The sequence below is a fragment of the Marmota flaviventris genome, chromosome 12 (assembly GCF_047511675.1).
Source record: "Marmota flaviventris isolate mMarFla1 chromosome 12, mMarFla1.hap1, whole genome shotgun sequence".
Lineage (NCBI taxonomy): Eukaryota > Metazoa > Chordata > Mammalia > Rodentia > Sciuridae > Marmota > Marmota flaviventris.
The window spans coordinates 95,476,948-95,502,614 of NC_092509.1; the positions used below are offsets into that span (position 1 = coordinate 95,476,948).

At 45.1% G+C, this 25,667-nt stretch overlaps 1 protein-coding gene across 2 annotated transcripts; it reads left to right on the forward strand.

Moving 5' to 3' along the window:
- The first annotated feature begins 331 nt into the window (after window positions 1–331).
- On the forward strand, window positions 332–22,945 carry Rgs8 (regulator of G protein signaling 8). 2 transcript variants are annotated; one of them, XM_027934918.2, is made up of 5 exons: window positions 332–366; window positions 5,286–5,387; window positions 6,201–6,265; window positions 21,291–21,457; window positions 22,763–22,945. In XM_027934918.2, the coding sequence occupies exons 1-5, from the start codon at window positions 347–349 to the stop codon at window positions 22,943–22,945; spliced, it is 537 nt and encodes a 178-aa protein (XP_027790719.1). In that variant the 5' UTR covers window positions 332–346. The 2 variants fall into 2 exon arrangements, with proteins under 2 accessions (XP_027790719.1, XP_071475848.1); XM_071619747.1 differs by lacking the exon at window positions 332–366 and adding an exon at window positions 2,316–2,341.
- Window positions 22,946–25,667: the final 2,722 nt, after the last annotated feature.

Consider the following 25,667-nt stretch of genomic DNA (forward strand, 5'->3'; position numbering starts at 1 on the left):
CAGCTCTGCTCAGGGGCACCTCCTGCATCCTGCCAATGAGGATGGGCGTGCAGACCGTGCCCGGGAGCCGAGCTGCCGCCTGCTGGGTGTAGGCTGCTTCAGTGTTTACTGGATGTGACAAGCAGAGAGAAGAGCTTTCAGCGGGGCCGCTTGCTGCCTGGCTCAAGTGGTGGGAGGTGTGTTGTGCACGCATGCCTGTGTATGTATGTGTGCGCGAGCCTGTGTCCATGCAAACATGCCCTTCTCCTGCCAAGGACTTCACTGCTAAAAGCAAGCTCTACTCTTTCCTCAGAGCTCCTTAACCCACAGCCTCTCTCATCATCCAGTTGGTAAAGACCTGCAGGCCATGAGGACTGGTCAACGACAGTGAGTATTGCTTTTGCTTTTCTCTTTCCTCCCTGGGGTGTCCGTGTGCACCGATTGCATTATCCATATTTAATTAACCTGCCTCTTCATGCATATTGATTGCTTTCTCCCAGTTGAGTCTCTTAGTTTCTCTCCCCTTCTTTTAACCTGTTTTTTCCTTGAGTATCCTTTTTTCCATTATGTCCCATCCTGTCTGCCCCAGAGTCACCTGTGAGGTGGTGTTCACTTACCAGAGCATACTCCCTATGGGTGCAATCACATCTTTGAACTTCCTGGGCTCTGGGCAACCCCTTGATTCCACCCTCCACCCCCCAAAAGTCTAGGACCAATTGGGATAAGAGCCCCAAGGTGTCGAAATGGTCAAAGCAGCTGGGTTGGAGTATATTCCTAGTTCTCATTTAATGGAATTCAAGGTTGAGCTCATCAAAGGATCAGTGGGGGTGGGGGGCGGGGCTGAGGGGCAATTTGGGCAGAGCTGGATTTGGAAGACAGAGAGACAGGTGTCTGAACAGCATGGGCAAACCAGTGTGGGCTGGCAGTGAGGATGGGAGGACGACCAGGCAGGAACAGAGGTTGAGTGGTCTCCTGCCCTAAATGACCTTGCCTGTCATATGTGGGTAGTAGTCTCTGGTTGTGCTCAGCTCCAGGATAATGGAGGCCACCGGCAGGGGCTTCCCCAACTCCTGGGGGAGAATCCCATAAGCAAGGTGCCCCAAGAATGATTTGTAGGGGCCCTTACCATTGTAAAGGGCTTTGATTTCCTGACTTCTGGGCAAGCAGGTGTAAGCCCAGTTTGGACAATGATTGGGGGAAGTATTTCTAGTGTTGGGGAACACAATCTATGGGGATGAGTCTTTGCATAAAACCTAATTTTTTCCTCTTTTAGTTTTAGCAAAGCATTCTTTTTAAATTTGTTAATTATAGTATTATTAGGGGAGCAATTTAAAAAAAGTATTTGTGAAATGTTCAGGGTAATACCAAAATAATTTAAATGGCGTAGCTCACATAGGAGCCTTATCTATCTAAATTAGGTTTCTTTGAAAATGGATTCTATGTTTGGTGTCAGAGTTCCCCAGGGGAACCCTTTATGGATAGGCTGCTCTCTTCACGTGTTCCTTCCTATCAGTTCTCTTCTGTGGGAACAAAGGGCCTGAAGTATTGAGAATGGGACCCTCAGGAGAGAGACTATAAGTCAATCAGCCTTCCACCTCAGTATCCTCTTCTCCCCGCCCCCTGTCCTCCCTCCTCGGGTCAAGAGTAGGCCAGTCCTCAGGCTGAGGAAGGTCACGCAACCTCCATATGGGCCTGAAAGAGTGACTTGCATATTCATTTCTTCAGGCTGCGCCTGTCATCCCTGTAAAGGAGCGAGCAGGGTCCCTGAGAGGGCTCCCTTGGAGTTGCTCCAACCTCCCTCCTGCTCCCATCTCCCAAGCCTTAACACACTCCCACCTGGGACAGAGCAGCAGCCAACCACATTATTCTGGAGCAAGGGCTGCCCCCCTCCCCCTCCCTTCCTGGCTGGTCACTTGGGCCCCACTCTAGTAAGAGAAAGAGAACAGTGATTTTTGGTTTGTCAGGCCCGTGTCTCCCTGGAGGCACGTGTCCCACTTTCTGTTGATGGCCAGTGGTTGGGGAGGTAGGGACTTCCTACCAGTGGTCAACGGAGTAAAGCCACCCAACCATTTGTTCTTGTCCATCCTTGGTTGGTCACCCCTGCTAAGGACAAGTAGGCATTTGTGGGAGCTGGGGTGTGGGGAGGTGCTCCATTAGTGGTTAATCCTCTGAAGGAAATGTGTAGTCAGATGAGAGAGGGTGGCCCCTCTTACAGCAGATTCTTTGATTTTAGGTGAGAGGACGTGAAAGGGTAAATCCCTGACCCCCGCAGTCTTATTTGCTGCCCCGACGTCCCAGCAAACCAGCCCAAGGGTTAACCGTAAGCGGATGCCTGTATGGCTGCCTTACTGATGCCACGCAGGTAATGGATCCATGACCTTTCTTGTCCCTGTCCTCTCCTCTTTTCTCCACCTTCCCACCTCCCCTGCCGTGCGAGCCTGGCCCAAGCCTTAAGCCCCTGGGTGGTCCACTTGCCTCTGTCCCCCAGGCCTCTGTGTGGACTGAGCTGCTCTTGCCTGTGTGCTTCTTGCAAAGCTGGGGTTTTGCAAGCAGAACTTGCCTTAGCTCCACTCTCCCGCTGACTGGTAGGACCTCTTGGCTGTGACTGGTGGGGTGGAGCAAGGGACTGTGCATGAGCTTGTATGGAACCATTTAAGACCTCTGTAATTTCCTGGGGTGGAAGACGGGGGAAAGTCTAACTTTTTATTTTTTAATATATATATTTTTATTTATTAGTACTGGGGATTGATCCCAGGGATGATCTACCACTGAGCTACATCCCCAGCCCTTTTTATTTTTTATTTTGAGACAGGGTTTGTCTAAATTGCTCAGGGCCTTGCTAAGTTGTTAAGACTGGCCTTGAACTTGGGATCCTTCTGTCTCAGTCTCTTGAGTCTCTGGAATTACAGGCCTGTGCCACCATGACCTGTTTTTCTTCTTCTTCTTTTTTAAGTAACTTAAAATTTTACCTTTGTTTCTCCCATTATTTGAGCTCTAACTAACTTATTAAAAGATTACAACTTGGGTCTCAGCTAGAAAAGTGGAAAATAAAAAAAACATTTTGCCCCAAAGAATATTTAAAAATTTTTTTTAGTTATAGATGGACCCAATACCTTTATTTTATTTATTTTTATATTATTTGTTTATTTTTATGCGGTGCCGAGGATTGAACCCAGTGCCTCATACATGCTAGGCAAGCACTCTGCCACTGAGTTACAGCCCCAGCCCTATTTTATGTATTTTTATGTGGTGCTGAGGATCAAACCCAGTGCCTCACGAGTGTTAGGTGTGCTCTCTACCACTGAACCACAACCCCAGCCCCGAAAGAATATATTTTGTTGAAGACTTTTTCCAGTGGTTTGGGAGAGTCACTGTTGTCTTGGTAACAAGTAGCCCCCCCTCACATTGGCCCATGCTAAGCCTTCTTAAATGGCTTGTGTGAATTTGCCACTTTTTGAGAGTCCATTAATTGCCCTTTGGGGGCAGTACCTGACTGTTTTATGACTAATGATCCCCAGGCCATTGGGACGAACTGCCTGGCTGGAAGTCGAGTTTCGTCTTGGTACAGCATGAGTGGGACCTTTAACTTGAATTCACAGAACTGGATGACTCCAGAGCCACTTCAATCAGCTGCTTGCATAGCTGTTGTTGGGCACCCTGGGGTTTGTAAGAGTGAGTGGACACATGAGATGTTTGCTGTCTCAGGAGAGGCGATGTCTCTCGCCGATGTTCTGAAATGCCAGTAGATGACTCTGGTGTGGTCTGGCGGAGATCAGAGATGGGAACAGGGATGTGCAGGACAATTTTCTGCAGGAGAGAGAATATTTCTGGAAACTTGGATGTTCCAGCCCTAAGAGGCTCTTTGGAGATGTGCTGTAGCATACAAATGTTGTCCATCCCTGCCAAATATAATGCCAACTCAGTGGAAGACATTTGTAGGATGAGATTTCTGTGAACAAAGAGAATTACAGGGTCAGGGATGGAAACCCATTTGAGCCAAAGGAAGTGATTGAATTGGATGATCTTTAAGGCCTCTGCCTAGTCCCAGGATTGGGAAAACGAGGGAAAGAAAGTCTGGCCAAAGGACTTGCTTACAATGGGGGAAACGGCCATTTCTGTTGGTAATTTGGACCATTTCCACGGTAATTGGTTACCCATGTGCACGTGGCATTTCCTTTTATAAGTCAATCTGAAGCCCTGATCTGATCATACCAAACCCCATCTACTTACCTTTGCCCTCAACAGGAGGAGTTACCATGGATAAAGGTCAGGGGTTAGCAAACTTATTTTGTCAAGGGCTAGAGAGCAAATATTTTTCAGTTGTTTGGGTTAACTACCTAACTTCACCCTTGTCGTTGAAAGCAGCTTTAGACAATATGTAAACAAACGGCGTTGTTGTGCTCCAATAAAACTTTATGTACGTAAACAGGCACCTTGGAGGGCTTTGGTTTGCCAACCCCTGGTTAAAAGGTAAATAAGGGTTAATGTTGAGAGTCAGAAACGGTGGGAAAATTTCTCATTGGATCCTGTCACCTTGTGGGTCCTTCGGAAAATAAAAAGTATGAGAAATTAAACAAAAGTGTTAAAAATTTAAATATGCCCATTGACATAAGCCAAAGTATGAATAGGAATACAGGAATTTAGTTAAGCAAGTGTAAGAACTAATGAAGGAGATCTTGGTTCTTAATTGTGGATTGTGTTAACTGCCTTGCCGCTCCCCTGTAGACATCAATCCCTGAGGTCCGCAGCCATTCATTCCTATATAACCTATGGGTGGGATGAGTGGAGAGAACCCGAGAGGGAACTGACCAGCCTCCAAGCCCTAGGCTTTGCGCCCTGACTCTCTGATGTGCACTCTGCCTTCTGCAAGCTGTCCTTCCCTGGTGGTGTGGAACTACTTCTGGGGTTTTGCAATTAGAAGCTGCTGCTGCTGCTGCTGCTACTTTGCCCTCCTGGCAGGAAAGCAAAATGTGGATTGTTATTTTGTCACCACTGAATTTCCTTTCCCTACAGAGAATCCTAATTTAGAAATTCTTCCAAGCTAATGACCTTCATTGACTTACTATCAACTTGCCGTGTCAGCTTTAAAAAGCATTAAGCCTCTAGAGTAGGGTAGGGTACCTATTAGCAGTCACATTAAGGAGGGAGGAGAGCCCTAGACTCTAGGTGCTCTCTTCTGGTTCTTCAGGGGTCCCCTGGGGGTAGGGGGACAGTGCTGGCTCCTGCAGCCGCAGTTCCAGGGGCCCTTTGGAGCTGACAACGATGATCGTGACAGTCCCGTCCTTCTGCCCCCGTGCTTGTTGCAGGAACAAAGGCATGAGGACTCGACTGGGCTGCCTGTCTCACAAGTCAGACTCATGTAGTGATTTCACAGCTATTCTTCCCGACAAACCCAACCGTGCTCTCAAGTGAGTAGTATGGCGGCCTAGCGCTCCTGGGGTGCCCACTGCGGGGTGCCCACCATGGGGTTATATAACCCATTCTTTTCTGGTTGCTGACCAGATAAGCCACAGGACAATAAATTCTTGCCTCTTGGCAGCTGCTTTAATATCCCTGAGCATGAGTGAAAGGAATGTATGGCTTAGCGATGTTGGAATAGGAACCCTCCTTTTCCTCCAAAGAAAACCATACCCCCCATCACTCACAAAGCTGTGGGTGGCGAAGGATACTTCTTGGTTCTACTTAGTTGTCAATCTGAGCTCTCGATTTGGAAATAAACACTCAAACCTACTCTAAAAATATGCTTAGATTCAGATGATCTGGATTCCCCGCCTATTCTGTGCAGGCACTGTGTTAAGTGATGTCACAGGTGTCGCCTCATTTAACCCTCATACAGCTCAGAAATGGGCATGATTTATCTCCGTTTCAGCGGGGAAGATATCAAGGTGACAGTCAGAGATGGAGTCACGAGCTGAGCCTAACTTTTCTGACTCTAAGACCAGTTTCTTTCCACCGTTACTTTGATGTCTTTAAACCAGTTACTTCACTTCATTGTTTAGACTGAAAGTCGATATACAGAATTTCCCAAATTCCCACCTTGAAGTTTTTCCAACCATCACTTAGGAGTGCACAAATTTATAGCCACTGATTTGCAGGATTCAGGTCTGGTCTTCATTTGTCCCCTCTTGTGCCTGCTTATCCCCTTGGGCAAATTTCAGTGGTGTTTGAGGGAGAGGAGGTCATTTCAGAAATATTCAAGAGTGGTGTCTCTTCTTTCCTAGGAGGTTATCCACAGAAGAAGCTACAAGGTGGGCAGATTCCTTTGACGTGCTTCTTTCTCATAAATGTAAGTAGAATTCAGGTGGCCTCACGTGTCAGCAAGTCATTCATTTAATAAAAGTTTGCACCAGATGCCTCTGGGGCGCCAGGTACTGGGTGAGGTGGTCCAGACCTGTGTGGGTCCCCTACTCACAAAGCCTCCTGGAGGAGCACAAAGATAAGAAAATGGATAATTTACGTGTAGAGAGATGAAGGTCATCTGTTTTCTGGATTCAAAGTATGGTCCTACCATATTCCATGTTAAAGCAGTTGAGTTGCAGGAATCCAGGTATGTGGGCTGGGGGTAGAGCTCAGTTGGTAGAGTGCTTGCTTCACATGCACAAGGCCATGGGTTCAATCCCTCAGCACCACACACACACACACACACACACAAAAAAAAAAAAATCCAGATATGGTCTTCATTTGTCCCCTCTTGTGCCTAGGTGTTCCCCTGAGCAAATCTTAGTGGTGTCTGAGGGAGAGGAGGTCATTTCAGAAATATTCAATCAGCAATTTTATTCAATCAGCAATTTTAACAAAAGAGAGTTTAGTTTAGGGGATTGGAGTGATGGGCTCCATGGTTTGAGAGACTCTATGTTCCATCTGGATCTTGTTTATAAAATTAAATGACCTCTCTGCAGGTCATTGAAGAATCTTGGGCTCGGTATTTACTCAAGACAGAATTTTGACTTTTCTTGTTCTATTTTGAGGGATGACTGCCTCAGCTGCATCGAGCCCCCAGTTTCTGACTAGAACACAGCCTCTGCTAACCCTCTTCCTCTCCCATTTCCTCTTTGTCTGTGGTATCTTTTATTTGCTGCAAAGACAGAGAGAGTTATCCTGTTGTGGTATGGGGATGGAGTTTGCTATCAGTCCAACTTTCCAGCTCTTTCTCTGTTTTCTTTCTGAGCAAGTCCAAAGTTGTTGGGCTTTGAAGTCCCAGTGTCATTAAATAACAGGATGTTGTACAGCAGGGGTGGGGAAGAAAAAAAGGGGTGCTGTAAGATTTGGAAGGTCTCAGGCGGGCATTTGGTGTTCCCCTTAATGTGTCATGTCAGTCATGTCAGTGACTGGTTTGGGAGCAGGGGTGTTTGGCCGTTGACTCTACCTAACTGGGGAACATGGTTTGTACAATTAAGTTAAAGGTGCTGGGTGGGAGTCAGACCTGTCCCCAATTCCAAGTCAGCCTGATATAGGTGGGTGGTCTTGATGGAGACCCTTGGTCTTCAGAAGATGTCTCTAGGAGTGATTTTTTCTTTCCACTTGAAGAGTTTCCTCTGACTCTGCCCTTGATTCTTAATAAACTTCTTTTGAATTGATTTTAAAATAAAATGCATAATCTAAGAATAAGCACATATTGTAACAAGTAATTTCGTGAGACAAATAGTCATTTTAGTATTCCATGGGTTGTACTTAGACAGGAAAATAAAGCAGCATAGATACAGCATACATACCATATGGCTAAACCCCACACAGCAAGCTTACGCCATGAATTTAGCAAGGTAACGGCATATGTATGATAACATTTAGGATTCGACAGTAATGCCTTTCTTTCTTTCTTTCTTTTTTTAAAATGAGGCTATTCTGAAGATTTTTCTGGGGTTGAATTTGCCAAAACAAGTGTCACTACCAATTTATGCTGCCTTTTCTGGCTGGTTTTGATTCAAGGTCATCCTGAAGTTGAATTTCTATTTCCGCCTCACAATGGATTCACTTAGATCAAGTCCCTGAGGCTGTTTCCTCATTCTAAGATGGGGTTAGAAATACTTGCTTGCTACCTGTCACCTGCATATGAGAAACTTCATAAGTGAACAGACGCCTTTAGAGGATTCTGGGCTCTCTGTTCAAAGATGTGTATAAGGATAAGGTGGTAATTTTAAAAAATGATTTTTAAAAATTTATCAAATGTAAAATAAATTATACCTTGAGCATAAGGTTGCAAATTTTTGTAGTCAGTGATTAATATTAAGCCCTTATAGACAAGTTTATGGAGGTGAAATTAGGTACTGGAAGCTTGGGGTGCATTTGTATTGTGGCAGTGGCAATACCTGGAGATTTAAGAGGTTTAATTTTATTTGCTCAATTCAGTGTCTCTTAATCTGAAGATACTTGTTTCTGCGTCTGTCAGAGATGCTTTTGTTTTCCAGGAATGCAAGGACACTTTTCTGAGATGGGGTTTGGCTAAGGAGTCTCAAGCTGACACCAATTTGCTTCTTTGTCAAATAACGACAGAAATGGGCTTTTTGAGCTTTGAAGTTCTATGATCTTTCTTGGAATCTGATTTTCTGTTTTTATCTCTGTTAGTTTGGAATAAAAAGCCAGTGGAATGAATGTCCTTGAGAAGAAAGGAGTCCTTGTTAAGAATCACTGGTAGAATCTCAAGCTTTTAGAACTTGAACATGAATGTTTACCCCTCTGTGGGGCTACAGAGGAGTTAGAGGCCAGCTTACTTTGAAGGGTGTTGACAACTTTCTAAAAGTCTAATGAATTTGGGTTGAAGTTGTGACTCAATCAGGACTGATTAGCTTTCCCAAGGGGATTGTACATGTGCTAGTCCCTTAGGAGGGATGGCTTTGATGAGATGTGTGCAGAGCTTTCAATTAAGACAGAAAACATCCTAAGAAGTAGAAAGTAGAGTCCCCGAATGACTGAGCTCTAGAAAACATGCATTAGTCTGGAACCCACTCCCTGGCAATTCTCCACACGTGGGCGGCTGTCCTCCCTAAGATTTTTATTCCATGAAAATCTGGATAATTATAGAATACCTTTGTTATCCCTCCTCTGCCTAGATGTTTTGGCCACTCATTTATTTTTTAAAGGAGGTGCTTAGTATTCATTATGTACAAAATCTATACTATGCAGCTGGGATAGGGCACAAAAATCAACAGGACACAGTTCATGCCTGGTGGAGAATGTAGCTGTCCGAGGAGACAGGCATGTATACGAATAATACAAGAAAAAAATAGAGTGTGTGACCACATTGTAGGTGGTCTTGAGATTTCAAATGGAATCCTGACATTCATCGACCCTCTTAAATTCTGTCCTGTCCATATTAGAAGTGTTGGAGCACAAGGACTACTTTTAGTTTAGAGCATGGTTTCCAGTTCACCGGAGAACAGGTATTTGAACAATTAAATGAATAGCACTGACTGAGAGTCAAATCTATGTTCCTGATTTTGACCCAGCTCTGCTACTGGATAATTGGGTGCCCTTGATGGAGTACTATTTAGCCTCTTGAAAAATCTGTTACCTCGTATTTACAGCTGGATCCAGTTCTACCCCCTCGTCCTGGGGTGTTCTGTAGCAAATGTGGGGGCTGGACAGTAACCAATCACCTACAGCAGGTGGTTTGACTCAGCGCTGCCTGTAGGCTTATGTAAAACTGCCTCAAAGCTGAAATGGCTCCAGCTACCAGAAGGGGGACCGAGGTGCCCCTGTTCCAGGCTTCTGCCCTCCTTGGCACAGTACCTCCTTGGCAGAGCAGTTCATGGGCTCAAATCTCAGGCAAAAGGAAAGCAACTTTGCTATTTCTTAAGGTTTAGAATTAAAAAAAAAAAAATCTGGAAGGAAAATATTTGGAGTAGTTTTATTTCCAATCATATTTGTTTACAAATGCAATACAAAGAGGAAAGGCACCCAAGGAGGCCTGGGAGGTAACCACTAGCTAAGTGCTCATTTATTTTCTTTGTAACTGAACTTGAAATTGCTGATGGCTTCATTAACTAGGAAGGGTTTCTAATGTATGTTAATTTGGCATCTTTTCCCACTAACAATCAGACTTGGTGTCTGTGAGTTGTGCACGTATTTGCCCCAAGGGGTATGTGTGTGTGTGTGTGTGTGTACAAGTGTGTATCTGTGCACACATATGAGCCCCCAGAGGTCTTTCTGCTTTGCAACTCATACCCAGGAGAATGAAGCTTCCTCTTTTGGGTGAGATCTTTACTGACAGGTTGCTAGAGGACAGGAACAAAATAATTAGTCTTCTGTTTTCATTCTTGATGCAGTTCAGGCATATGCTGTGATTTGTCCAGCTTCTCGAGGGACATGCTGTGTCTGAATAAATTCTCCCCTTCTCTCTCCATTCTTTTTTGTCTCCCTCTTCCATTTCTCATTCCTTTTTTTTTGTACAAATAATTGGACTCATTCTAGTTTTAAGGTACAGTGGTAGGCTGCATTTCTTTCCCTTTTCTTTCACCTGACCCCACACCCGGATGACCTACTGCCTCACTCTGGGCATTTGTTTGGAAGTTGGGCCTTGCTTCATCGTTTGCACAGAGCATGGAGGGTCCATGCTGACCTGTCCCCATCTGGCCCAGGGCACACTAAGTGCAATAGGACAATGTTTTGCATTTGCAGAGTGATCATTTATCTTTGAGAAAACGAGACCAATAAAGAAGCTTTGAGTTTCTAAAAATTAGCTCCCTTTGAGATAATGATTGAGATAAAAAATATATAATGACTTGAAGTGGTCACACAGTCACCAAGCAGAAAACCCCAACCAAATAAACAAAGACCAAGTTATCGGCTCATTAAATTTCTTAAAGTATTCATTTAAATGCCCTTTAAGTCTAGAACACACAGTTTCCATTCACTGCCCCTCCATAACGCTCTCTAAGCCAGAAGATTCTGGAATCGTGTTATTCAAAGTTAGATCCAAGGAAGGTAGCACTAGCTCCTGTCCGGAGCTTATGAGAAATGAGCATTTTGGATCCTGTTTCAGGATCCCCAGAATCAGAACCCCTGGGGTGTTTTTTCTACCAGCCCCTTAGGAACGTCTGTGCACACTGGGGTACAGCAAGGGCTGTTCTCCAACACACTCAGGAAAACATGAGTCTGGAGCTTGCTGTCGGAGCAGGTGGCCCTGGCTTTCCAAGAAACACACAAAATACTGTATCTTGTATTGCTGCTTTCTGCAGCTCTCAGGCTGTGTGGGCCTCTAACCATCCAGCATGTGGCACGGATTCCATGTAGGTAGGGAGGAGGGTCAACAGGGCATCAACAAAGATGGTCTGTGTGTTTTCTGGAGAAACTGAGGTGGAGGGCATGGAACAGATACGTCTTTGCTTCCTTGCCACCATCTCCACGTTGTTGGGTATTTACTGGCACCCAGGAATGTTGCCCATCTAGCCTTTGTGGAAGGAGTGCCTGGGCTGTCCCAGGCCACTTACCAGGCTTGGTGGAAAGGTCTGGATGGAAGCCACTGGACAAACTCCCTTACCCATTCTGTCTGACCAGCTGTGTGGCAAATGAGTTCACATATGCAAACCTCACTCTTCTTGTCTGTAAGAGGGGGACGGGAGGACTTGCCTAGTGTAGTCAAGAGCGTTCATTGTGACAGCTGTTGTGAAATGCTAAATGTGACGACTTGCACACAGAGGAGCTCAATGAAAAGTAGCTGTTTTTATTATTTTTGTTAGAACATGACATTAAAAACATGCATTTTATGGCTCCTCTATGCCCAAGATTGTACCAGCCTCCTAATCCCCTGGGCAGCTTGAGGCAGTGGATTGGGGATACTATCACTAGTGGGGCTTATTCAGGTTCTGTATCACCCACCTCATGGGCCCCTGAGCCTTTGGAATCCCCTCCTCATTCCTCCCTCTTTCTCCCATGAAAGCAAGGGAATTCTCCTAGGGATGTATTTTTTAAAAGCCCATCAAGTGAATTTGATATGTTCCCTCTTTGAGAGTCTCTGCAGTATTCCCCCATCAAACCAATTTGAGAAAAATCCTGGATACTTAATTTTTGAAATCCTTTAGGCTATGGACGGGTGCACATGAGGTTTTATGTTACTTCTTTATTAAACGAGTCATTTGTGAATGCTATGCTGTCACCCAATTAGGGGTATGTCTATTTTTTTTCCCCCACTGATAGAAAATTCCTTGTCAGTTTCTTGCTGTAGTTGTAGATACCGTCTCTACCTTGTTTTTCTTGATGGCTTAGCTCAACTTCTGCTTGTGGATTAAGATAGAACATTGGAAGTGGGGTTGGAAGGCCCAGGATCTCCTTCCTCCTCTGCTCTCACATCCTAGGAGTAAGGTACATGCAGCCTTAGAGCATCCCTGTTTCTCTGTGTCCAACATAGAACACGATCAAGTCTTTCCTAGCACAAAGATTCTCACAGTTTTCTAGTCCTACTATGATTAAAATATGTCATCTCACTATATATACACTAACAAAGTACAGATCATTGAAGAAAATTACATTACTCATAAGACTGAAGTATAATTAGCATACCTATTACTTGCCAATAAATAACTGGCAATAGTTGTTATCGCTCTACCTAAATCTTGCTTAGCTCCAGTTATTTGTTAAAAACCTTCATTTCATAGATAGCACAAAATAAACATTCTGCTCCTGATTGTATTTTCATCACAAATTTCAAATCAGTGGCATGGTTCCCAACCAAGGACAATTTGATTTCACCACTGGTATATATGTCTTGTATTTTATAAATGAATTTTCTTTCAAAGTTTTATCCTCTGTCTGACCTTGGAACCTATTCACTGGGCTATTTTCTCCGATTGATCAGGAATACAAGAGGACTCTGATCTTTGGGGGAGAACTTTAATAAACCTAGAGCTTAATTTTTTTTTTTCCGCCTTGTGATCCTGTATTTTTCCAAGTCTGGGAAGGGAGCTAGGCTCCAGCCCACCCCTGAAGCCAGCTAACCAGGGCTGCTGGACCTTGAACTGTTACCTAAGCCACCCTGCCTGCTGCACCAGCTGCACTGCTCATTCATAGTGACCCAGTTTCTTTCCTTATGTAAGCACCCTGCATCAAAGAACTAGAGGGAGAGAGCCAGCAGCCACAGCATGTGCAGCTCCGGTATGTTCTTGGAGTTTCTGTGGATGCTCAAGAGAATGGCGATATTCTGTCCACCCTTCCAGGACTCCTGGGCGAGCCTCTCTCTTCCTGCTACTGGACAGGCACCAATATAAAAATTTTGTGACTTTCCTAGAGTCTTGATTCCTTAGAGGGTCATGCAAAGAAAACCCAAATGAAATTCAGTGACTGAAAGACAGATTTCTCCCCACCCCCATTTCTTTCCCATTGTTAGAAGCGGCTCACCACCCACTGACCCCTTTAAATCACCAGACTGTGTTTGGTATTGGGTGTGTTATGTTCTGCACTAGGCACCACCAAAACACCACTGAAGCGACCGTCGCTAGCACGGATGGAGCGTTCTGTTCCACATTCTGCGTTATTGTTGACATGTGTGAGCTCGTTGTACGACATGGTGCTCCCGAGGAGGTGCTGTTCGCATCTGCGTTTCACAGAAGAGGGAACCCAGGCACAGAGAGGTCAAGCTTCTTGCTCAAGCTCACATTTAGCTGGTGTGCGTCAGAGCCAGGACACCATTTCAGGCAGAATGGCTTCTGGGGGTCTGAGAAAAGTTGCTCTTTTCCGGTTCCCTGGGTCCAGTGTGCAGGGGGCATGGGCCCTGGCAGAGGAAGCGCAGTGAATGGTATTCACTGTGGCTACCAGTGTGGCCACCTTGAGTGATGCAGGAGGACACTGATGAGCTCAGAGATAAGCCAGCAGTTTATGGATAAGTAGAAGTCAAGGAGAGGGTCCTGGTGGGGAGGAGGGGAAAGATGAAAGGCAGTGGGGGGGATGGCACAGGACAGAAGCCAAGGGAAAGGTGCTGAGGAGTTAGCAGGAGGAGAGAGCACAATGCTTGCAGGGAGGAGGGGGGCAGTGGATGGAGGGGAGAAGTGACAAGGACGAGAGGAGCAAATCCCACCCGCTCTGGTCCTGTGCAATTTGTTTGCTAGGTTGCCTAAGCAGGAGAGGTGTGCATGTGGGGGGCAAGTGGTCTGTCCTGGAAGCCTGCTGCCGCCATCTGCTCCAGGCAGGAGGAGGGCTCTGAAGCAATGGACGCCTCCTGTCCCTTCTCACTTCCACTGTTCCAGGCTACAGCTTATCTTTGCACAGTGACCTTCCACGGTGTGCCTTCCTCAGTGCTGGTCCTGGGAATGTGAAAAGGGTAGGAGGAGGCCAGGGTTGAGAGGGGGTAGGAGGAAAAAGTGTGAAGCAGAGGGCTGAGGGCAGGTGCAGTCTGCTGGGCCTTTGTGACCTTTGTCTATGGTGGCATCTTGGTGGCAATCTGTTCTATGCTGTTTCTCAAGATCCAGCCCTCCCCCTGCCCCCGGAAGGGCCTTCTAGAGCTGGGCCATTCTCTTCTCCTTCCTCATCCCTCAGCTCTGCCCTTGAAATTCCTGGCAACTTCCAAGTGCCATATTATGCTTGGGTCCCCCTCCTGTTCCCTCTGACCCATCCTGGAAATGCTGGCCTCCAGTTGGGTTGAGATGGCCTGAAAGAGCATCCCGCAGTCCCTCGTCATAGGTGGAAAGACGCCTGTCTGCTCTGGGCAGCGCCACAGCCCCTCAGGAAGATGCTTTGGTCTTTCTAAGTGTAAGAGTGGAGCTAGGGCTGGTGGTCAGCATTGTGGGGGAGAAGAGCGGGTAGGCAGATTCCAGGTTCTTGGTGGCACCTAATGGCCTCAGTTCTCACCACAGTGAAGGTGATGGCAGGTGTCCTCCTGCTGGAGAATCTCCAGGACTGTAGGCCGAATGCACATTGGTAGGGCTGCAGCATTCATGTGTCCAGTGTGGTTGCCTAACCAGGGTTACTGTCCCTCCTTCCTTTGGGACAGCCGTACACCAACTATCAGAGGAGGGGCAGGCAGTGTGGCCTCTGAAGTCACACCGATGTGCACAATCCCCTTCCCTCCTGTTACTGGCCAGGTGACCATACACAATTCAACATTCTACATTCCACTTTCCTTTTTGTAAAACAAACTTCTCGAAGAGCTCACATTCACTGACAGCCTATAATGAATACGAGGCACTTTTGCATGGATGGCCTCGTTTGATCCTGGCAGCAATCCAGGGCAGCAAGTCCTGAGATTGTTCCCACTTTACAGATGAGAAGACCTGGGCTTTAAAATGTTAAGGTGTGTCACATTAGATTGGATAGAGAGAAATGATGGGAGAGGAGGGGAGGAGTAGGGTGGATAGGAAGGGCAGCAGAATAGAATAGACAATATGATTGATGTATGTACATTCCATGTATGTATTATATGTCAAAATACATTCTGCTGTCATGTATGACTAAAAAAAAATAAAAAAAAATGTTAAGGTACTTTTCCAAGATCATACAGGCTCTGTACACTGGCAGAGGCAGCTCTTGGGCCCCACCATCCTGCTGGTCCTGGACCACTGACACACAGGCAAATGCTGGCTTTGTAGTTTGGAATCCTTGCCACTTGCTGTGGGACCTCAGGCAACTCACTTCACTTCTCTGAGCTTTATTTTTCTCTCCTTTCAAATGGTAAAACATCAGGACCTCTGCTATGGATTTGCCATGAGGAGCAAGTGCCATAGGGAGCATAAAACATTTGGTGTGATGCCCAAAGTAATTACTCATAAAATGCTCACTATGATTGTTTTAAAATGCCTCTCTGGTTTTTTAAACTCCTGATATCTGTCTTTCTTTTTTACCCCTCAACTTCCAGTTCCTAAATCTTGGCTGTTTTCAAGGTTCAAGTTTCATTCAGAGAGGGTGGTCCTCTCTCTGAGAGGTAGATACACTCTCAAATTAAAAGTTCTTTCTCCCTTTTGGTGCATGGTAACCCTCCCTTTTAGCATCTGGGATTATTCAATTAATTATTTTATTGTACTTATTCAATTAATCATTTTAAATTATTACTAAATATCTCTTACATTTGACTAGCCTGAAAGTTCTGTGAGGGGTGGCATTATATGATTTGTTCTTGTCAGACACACAGCTCCAAAACCTAGCACCTGGGTGTAGTCCAAATGGCAACCTCACCCCAAGTTTATAAAGAGCAGGATTGTCCAGCTCAATGAATCTCAGATACATTCCTTTGTATTTTATATTCTGTCTTCATCTACCATTCTCTTTTTCTTCACTTGTCCTTAGGAAGGACAAGTTCCTCTACTTCTTGGTCCCTTTTCTGTAAAACTTGCCTTCTTTCCAAATAACCATTCTTCTCCTCTCCACTCTCTCCCGCCTTGCTCCCCCCTCTGCTGGCAAACACATCTGGAAAGAGTTTGCTTTGGAGTGACGCGGAACCCGCTGGAAATCTTGGTTCTCCTCTTACCAATGGAGTAATTGAGCAATTGAATCAACTTCTCTAAACTTTTGTTTCTTCCTGTGGAAAATGGGGGTGATGGTATCTATGGAACAGCGTTGTGAAAATAAACTGAGCTGGGGTTTTGTAAAATCCCAAGCTACCAATGATATATAGTAAATAAATAAAGCCCCTACCCCAAATCCTAAATAAATAAGTAAGAAGAAAGACTCTGCCTTCCCTAACTCCTCCCTCCTTCCCCAGCCAACAGCAGACAACTCCTTCAATTCCCCACCTAATGCTAGAAACTTCTCTGCATTCACACATGGCCTTTCCTCTTTCTCACCCTCATAATTCTGCTTTCAGACCTATTTCTTCTGCCTTCTTAGAGGCAGCATTATTTTTAAAATTAACCTTTCTTTCCTTTAACCTCAATTCATCTTGCTCAAGAAAGCCTTTTCTGATCCGATCAACCTTTAAACAGACCTAAAGCTAACTTAATAAACAAACCAATAAGCAGCACAAGTCTTTTCCTGATGGCTCCCTCTCAGCTCTGCTGGTTCATCTCTCTTCTTCCTTCTCAGCTCTTGCAAGAGACATCTGAATGGACGGTTTCCACTTCCTCCCTCTCAGTCACACTATCCTTACCACAGTATGACCAGGTCCCCGGCCCGCTGTGACTGCATGGCTCTAACAACCCTGGCTTAGCGCTCTGGGTAGCCCTAGACCCAGGAGCCACTCCTCGTCCTGGTAGTGATCTTTCCCTGGCCATCTGCAGGGCTGTGCAGGCCTCCCATCCCTCTGGCTCGTTCATGGGCCTCTTGGCAAAAGCCCATTCTAAAAATAAGCCCAATCATTTTTAGCCATTTGATTATTATCAAACACTGGTATTTCTAAACTCTAATTACTCAAATGAACTTTCCTAATGCTAGCCTTTATGCATGTGGATCCCTCTTCCTGAAATTCTCTTCTCTATCTTCCCTTCCTTCTTTCTCTTAGCTTCCTTCTTAACTTCCTGTCTGAGCCTAAAAGCTTGCTCCTTCTGTTGATCTTCCTTCCTGCTTCAGCGCTGGCCCAGGTGCCCTTCCTAGGCCCTTTCTTAGCCCTAGGTACTTTCCCTATTGTATAGCTTATCACACTTTGTCATGTTGCCCCAATTATGTTTTGTTGGCTCAAACTGCCCTTTGATGGCAAGTGTATATAGGACACCCTGCTGCTGTGTCTGCTTTTAGCACTTAGCAGAAGGCCAGTTCATCTGAGGGTGAATGAATAAATAAATCCATGAGAATGGCATCATTACTACATGGAATTGGGGTTAGTATACCTTAAGTTTTTGTTGTTGTTGTTGTTTTGTTTTGTTTTGGTACCAGAGATTGAACCCAGGGGAGCTTAACCACTAAGCCACATCCCCAGCCACTTTATTTTTTATTTTAACAGAGTCTTGCTAAGTTGCTTAGGGCCTTGAAAAGTTGCTGAGCCTGGCTTTGAACTTGGAGTCCTCCTGCCTCAGACTCCCAAGCCGCTGGGGTTACAGGCATGGTGTTTACCTTAAATTTAATGCGACATCTTATTGGTTGTGTGAAATCAGGCCAGTGGCTTCTCTCAGCATCAACTTCCTCCTCTGTAAAATGGGAAGAAGGACGGTAACTCTCTTGGGGCGGGGCACTTTGCAGGTGTTATTTCTTTTAATCCACACAAGGCCCACCAAAGCTGAGACCTAGTTTAGAAGAGAGTCTGTATGAACCTTGTCTCGCCTAGGGCCGGACAGAGCTTCCTTACAGGGATGTCCTTACCAATACCATGGAGGAAGGCAGCAAGGGAATTTCCCTTCCTTATCTTTAACTACATTCAACTTGCTCACAAACACCTGTTTTTGTTTGGTGAAAAACAAAATAAAATCCAACACAAATTCTCCCATTCAAGGAACTTTGTCACTTTGAGATTAAAAACAATAGACTCTCGTGAGTCCCTTTCCAGTTCCTCTTCTAGGTGAACACATAGGCTCAGAGGCCCTTCTGACTCCCCTTTCCTTCCTACTCTCCGACCTCATGGGAAGTGTGTAAAGACAGATACAAGGCCCACCAGCTCCCTCAGAGGTGGTTTCTGAGCAAGTTGGCCTCACAGAGTCAGGTGCTGGTAACCAGAGGTGGAGGAGGAATCAGGAAAGACTGGTCAGTGGGTACTCAGCTACAGCTGGATAGGAGCAAGAATTTCTAGGGTGTTATTGCATGCATGATAGCATGACTACACAGGAAGTAAAATATAGTGTACATTTAAAAAAGTTTGAAGAAAGAATTTTGAAAGTTTTTACTGTCAAGAAATGATAAATGGGGGCTGGGGTTGTGGCTCAGTGGTAGAGTGCTCGCCTAGCATGCATGTGGCCCTGGGCTCAAACCTCAGCACCACATAAATGTAAAATAAAGATATTGTGTCCACCTAAAAAACTAAAAAATAAATATAAAAAAAAGAAATGATAAATGTTTCAGGAGTTTAACCTGATTTAAACATTACACAATCTATCCATGCATGAAACATTTCATTACCCTACTAATATGTACGATTTTTATATTTTTATGTACCAATTAAAAATAAGTTTATGGGGCTGGGGATGTGGCTCAAGTGGTAGCGCACTTGCCTGGCATGCGTGCGGCCCGGGTTCAATCCTTAGCACCACATACAAACAAAGATGTTGTGTCTGCCGAAAACTAAAAAATAATATTAAAAAAATTTTTCTCTCTCTCTCTGATTAAAAAAAATAAGTTTACTTAACAAAAAACAAGCCTGGAAAGAAAAGATGGAGGCAGGTGGACAGACCTCTGGCCTGGGGGCCCCAGGTCTTCTCAGGTCCTCTGTGGTCACTGCTCAGAGTCTTTCCTTGCTGAACCGGAGGGCACTGGATGTCCTTGGAAGGCTGGTACAGGCAGTGGAGACCTACTGGAAGGCATGCTTGCTCTCAGACCCAAGTTTACTCTGCCACCTCTGGAAACTTCTCAATCTCCATATGGGAAATTTGGAGAGGCCCCAGTGTGGGAGGGGTATCAAAGAAAGCATCCAAGAGAGATTTAATGGGAAGTAATTTTATGATTTGTTCTCTGATATATCCAGAGACCTTGATCAGTACTTTTCACATTAGTCAATTCAAGTACCACTTGAATTGAGTGCATGATTCTCAGGCCATCTCTGCCTAAATGTTGCCATGTTACTGTTCTGTGGTTGCTGGGATTCCCAATGTATCATGGATTCCTACTCCCTTCTAGAGTTTTGACCCCAGTGGGGGAATGGGGTGGGTGGGAGGTGCCCTGAATAGACTTCTCATTTTAGCCTAAACCATGTCCCTCTCCCGTTCCTCCCCAGGTACGGGAATGATTTTACTTCCATCCTGCTGATGGGAAGTAACCCTACACTATACCCTACTGTCCCCTCTCTCCATGGCTCAGAGTCTGGCGACCATGTGCTCTGGGTGTCATTTGTGATGGTCTTGGTTTATGCAGATTGTCCCCATGTCATTAACACGACATCCTTCACTTGCAGAGATGTCCAGGTGTGGATGGTAAATTAACCAGCCACCCTACTTTTCTAAAACACGTTAAATTCAGATCTCAAAACTCAAATCTCTTTGTGATTTAAAGCTTGGCTTTCGGGAGCCCCATGAAAACCCTCGTCTTTCTCAAGTCCCTGGTTCTTGTGATGCAAAGTCTTGGCTTTTATGACTGTTCCAGGGTGGACGTTAGAACGTCTGTTTTGAAAGACAAAAACATACAATGATTTATTTTTTATTAGGAGAAATAAAAATGTATCAAAAAATCAAAAAAACAAACATTTAAATATATTAACTGCCTGATGCCGACAACCTATTCAATGATCCTAGCCAACACCCTGACCTGGTACATATCCATGGACATCAGATGTCCAAGTCGTCATCATCATCATCTAGAATTAAGAATTGTGAACAGTTGGTCCTCCTAGTGAACTTCAGAAAAGAAATAAAAGTTAACACCAGAGTCACTTTTAACCACCGTGGCACTTCTTTATTTTGGGTTGTATCTGCTCCTCTTCTGAGGACAGTATATGGAAAGCTGTAGCTGTTCCTGGATTAGAGGGGAGCCTTAAGGGTTAAAATAATTCATGAAAAAAATATTTAAAATAAAAACATTTAACTGAAAGCACAGGGTGTAAATGAATGCTATTTTCCTTCTGGCCTTGATGTGGTGACCCTGATCACCTTGTGCCGATCGAAAGCTCTGCTTGGCAATGTGGATGACACTGATTAATAAGAATGAAAGGGGATGATAATTGCTAAATTATTTGGTAGGAAAATTATAATCTACCTCAATTAAAACATAATTTGATAGGCAAATCTTAAGTAAAGAATATATGGAATAAAACGTCAAAAAACAGGGCCTCAAAGGTTTTCTAAAAGAGGCTGGGAATAGGGTCCATGCAGCAGGATGGCATTACCAAATGAATTTTGGTAGGGGTTTACTCAGATATTTTTCTGGTCACTGACTGGCTCTGAGATACACATGTTCGCCTCTAGTTTGTCTTGCAGCAGCAGATCGTGTGTTTTCTCAGGGTATTGACTTGGATTAGAGTAGAGTATGGAATGCTTATATTACCTTGGCCTAATTAGCAACCAGCAGCCCCAGGGACCACTGACCCTGCATTAGGGAATGGGTCATAAACACTGAGGGCTGATTAGATGTGGCCAGGCCTCCCTATGTTTATGATTATGGCTTTTTGAATATTCCTCCCTGGTATCGCTCTGATCCTTGGACGAGAAGCACAGTTTGCTCTCAGGGTTCCTGTGTGTCTAAGAGAAAGCAGTCGTCAAGGGGGTGTGGCATCAGTGAGCTTGGACCCTTAGGGGCACATAATTATTACCTCTCTATCTTCTCTAGTTCTTGGACTTAAGTTTGTCCTATCTCTTTTCTCTCCATCTCCCTCCCTTCCTTAGATGGGGTGGCCGCCTTCCGCGCCTTCCTGAAGACTGAGTTCAGCGAGGAGAACCTGGAGTTCTGGCTGGCCTGTGAGGAGTTCAAGAAGACCAGGTCAACCGCCAAGCTGGTCTCCAAGGCCCACAGGATCTTTGAGGAGTTTGTGGATGTGCAGGCTCCACGGGAGGTGTGTTAGCCAGGGCATCCATCTTGTCAGACCTCTGTCCATGGCTCCTGGCCCACATCTCTCTCCTTGGAGAGGGTTTGATGCAGGTGTGATGAGGACTTTCTTCTACTGAACTGAGCCTCATTACTCTGGTGACTCTCAATGAAAAGGGATTATTTTTTAGGAGCAGAAGCTCTCTGTCATACTTATGCTATCAGGAACTGTGTTGCTATAGGGATTTTGCAAGAGTAGATGCCACTGAGTCCATGTTTGTTTGTTATCCTACTACAAGACAGTAGAGTTTAATGGAATAAGCTCTGCTTTGGGATTTGGTTCTAATCTCAGCTCCACCACTAACTAGCTGTATGATCTTGGTCAATTTACTCAATCTCTCTGAGTCTCATTTTCCTCAGTGTAAAAGGGAATAATATCACCTGTCTTTCAAGACTACTCTGTTAGAGATAAAGCACCTATTCAATATTTGCCACTGCTCATTAATGAACATTTAGAGTTATTTATATATATTTTTTAAATATTTATTTTTTAGTTATAGCTGGACATAGAACCTTTATTTTATTCATATATTTTTAAGTGGTGCTGAGGATTGAACTTAGGGTCTCACACATGTGAGGCGATCACTCTTCTGCTGAGCCACAATCCCAGACCTTATATATTTTTTTATAATTATGTATAGTGAGGTGAATTTCTGTGAAATGCCATTCTGAGTTATCCTGCAGAATTTCACTTGGGAGAGTTTTAACTGAATAAAATACTTGTTATGAGTGCAGGAGTGCTGCATATTTGGAGCTCTTCAATTATGTATTGGCTGGGGAGTGCATGAGGTCTTCACCAGGTGAATAGGATGCTAGAGGATCCTTATAATGCTGATTGGAATAGAGCTGTACATTCTGACCAGGGTCTTTCTCTACAGAGCACTAGTTACGAAAGTACAGTGGGGAAAGCTGACTTCAGAGACCCTGCATTAACACTTGGCTTGATTCTAACCCTTTCCTGAAATCAAGATGTTTGAATTAGGAGTAAATTGATATGGGGTTTTAAAATTTGACTCTGTTCCTAACTTTTCCTTCTACTCGAGGCAAGCTTTGCAGTCTCTCTTTTCTTCAGTGTCCTTATTTACAAATTAAAACTAAGAATATCTGGTCTTCAGATGGCACAGGATTCCTGCTGTGATCCCCAGAGATGAGATCCATGATGGCAGCTTAAAAAGCCTATATCACCTTAAAGATATAAGATGCTATCATTAGTGATAATCACATAGCTTGGCCCTTGGGGGTTTGTGAACTTGCTCTCTGTTTGTGTCTCTAGGTAAACATCGACTTCCAGACCCGAGAAGCCACAAGGAAGAACATGCAAGAGCCGTCCCTGACTTGCTTTGACCAGGCCCAGGGAAAAGTACACAGCCTCATGGAGAAAGACTCTTACCCTAGGTTCCTGAGGTCCAAAATGTACTTAGATCTGCTGTCCCAAAGCCAGAGGAGGCTCAGTTAGACCTCAGATGGGGACTCTTGGAAATCACTGGCCTTCCCCTCCCCTCGATGCCAAGACCATAATCTAATGTGAATTGTCATGGATGTTCAAAGGCAGTGGCATTTGGGGTGGGAGGCTGGGGGTGACGAGGGAACGAAGGGCCATTCCAAAGTGTGACCCAGCTGCCAGAGCTTGGACTCTTCCATTTACCCACGTTTGTGTTTGGTTAGTGGTAGCACCCTGCCGCTGTCACCCTTCTCTGGGTCAGCAACTTGCCCTTTATAATGCCTTGGGTCATCTCCACTGAGAAGGCAGATCCGCTGTGCTAGGCTAATCTGTAAATAGAGCAAATGCAGTTTCCACCACCTCCACACCCTCTCCAGTTAGGATTCCTGACTCTCCACTTGTCCCGGACCCTGGGAGGAGTAGCTGGAAGATTTGGCCTCTCTCTTGTGATTTGCTGTCACAACATAGTGGCCAGCCTAGGGTGCTGGGACCTCACAGCTTAGGAGAGAAGTCTCTGCAGAATCCAGATTTTTTTTTTAGGATTGTCATATGGAGTCCCAGGTTTCTAGCACATTGACAGGTGACCTCTGGGAGAGGGTAAACTCCACGGAGTTGGCTCTTCCTTCCATTTCCATCGGACCAGTGTGAGAATCTGTGATCACTGCCCATCTTGGCCTAGGAAATTTGTAAGATTTCCTTACTCTTCCATTTCCAGAAAGGGTCTTGGGAGATTTCCTTCGGAACTTCTGAGTGAAGCTGTCATTAAGAAAGACACAGCTTGAGAATCTTCCTCAGTTCTACCAAGAACTTTTCCAGATGCAGAATGACCAGGGAATGTAGCACCAGTAGAATTTTGTGTCTGTTGCTTAATGCATTCTCTGCCCTCGCCTCCCTGTGGCATCACACATCACCGATCTTTTAGGATGACAGAGAGCTTGGCAAAAGGAGGTGAATCCCATGGCATGACAGCTCTCCCAGTGCCTAATATTTTCCCTGTTTCTCCACGTCCCCCTTCCATGGAGGCTATGTAATTATGATGGGGGAGAATGGGAAATTGGACCAGAACTCCTTGCAGCTTGCTTCCTGGGAACATGCTTTCTTAGAAAGATCCTTCTCTTGGCTACTAGGAAACAACTTTCTTCTTGGTCTCTGGTCTTTGGGATTAAACATTAAATAAGTGTGGCTAAGAAGATCACTGTGAACACCTGGCTGTGGAGACCTTCCAACAAAGCTGTCATGGTACCCTGGGGCTACTTTGGAAATGTGTCAGGAAACGCTTCCTTGGAGGATGAATGAGCAACACAGAACCTTCTCTGGCTGCCCAGGAAAAAGCTGACTTTGCTGCAAGAGCAGTGTCAAAGGAATGACTCCTCAGCAGAACGATCAGAAGGTGAAAGAAGATCCTGGAAGACGCTCGTATCCAGGGGAACTGACTTACCAAGAATGTGGTGGAGGTGCTACTGGGATAATTTATGACCAGTGGATTTGGATTCATTTCAGATCTACAAACATTTTGGCGCGGCTGACAGTGGATTTGCACATGATTACACACACACTCTGGAGTACAGGGATGGAGAACTGGTTGATGGAGCACTCTTCTTTTGTGGGGTGCTAGGTTATTTTAGATTACACTGGGGTTCCAGGGTTTGCATTCCTGCCCAGTAACTTTGAGAATCACTCCCTTCCTTAATACCAACCACAAAAGGCCAAGAAGGCCCTTGAATCCCACTAGTGATAGTGCCTGCTGCTGTGCCATGGCACCTTGTCATCTGTAAGTGGGGGTTGGCAAGTCTGTGAACTTCAGGAGAGAGAGGACAATTGCTTCCTAGGCTTCACACTGAAGAGACCTGTGGAAGTTCATGTTCAAAAACTCAAAAGCCTCACATTGTATTCCCAAATAGATCAGATCGTATCTCCCCACCATGGTCAAAAACAATCCTTAGCTAAAGCTGCCAGAATTAACTTAATGATTAATTCTCTAACAGGGTATTTTGAACATTGTTTACATATGAAAAGTGCATCTGCTGCCAACTCTACTGTCGAAGATGAGGTGCATATAAATTGGGACTGCACAGAGATATGGAGATGTGAAATGTCCTAGGAGAGCCTTTTCACCACTTCCACCATCCCAAGGAGAAAGTTCTAAACAAGAATGTTGTGTGGCCACCTCAGCTGGGGCCTGGAGTTCTTGCCAAGTTCTGGTGGAACGAAGGCTGCAGATGGTGGTATCATGGCGCCCCGGTGACTCCCTCCCACCGTGGGAGGTGTGAAGGACCATGCTTGGGTGTCTTGAATTTTGCAGCTAGACAAGGGCACGTGGGTGTGTGTCCATGCATATAGTAACATGATAGATCTATTTATGGTTCTCCCGTGGAGCGTCTCTGTGTGCGTATGTGTGTGTAATAATGTGAACACTGGAGTAGTACATTGCAGTCATGATCTTTCTGTGAGGGTGGCTTCCCTCACACCCTGTAGCCCCTGATTCCCACAAAAGGCTCAGAGCTCTCTGCTCTGATGCCCACTTTTAGGCACTTTGGTCATGCCAACCTAGATTTTGGTCTGCGATGAAAGAGAAATGTTTACAACATCTAGAGCAATATTCAAGCATACCTCATCCCTGACCTTCCATGTCACCAGTCCTGTCCCCCTCTCCCATTTCCTCCTCCATGAGCCTCATACACCTCATAGTCCGGCATCCCAGGTGCCAGTTCCATTGAATGTCTTCCTTTGCTCCTCA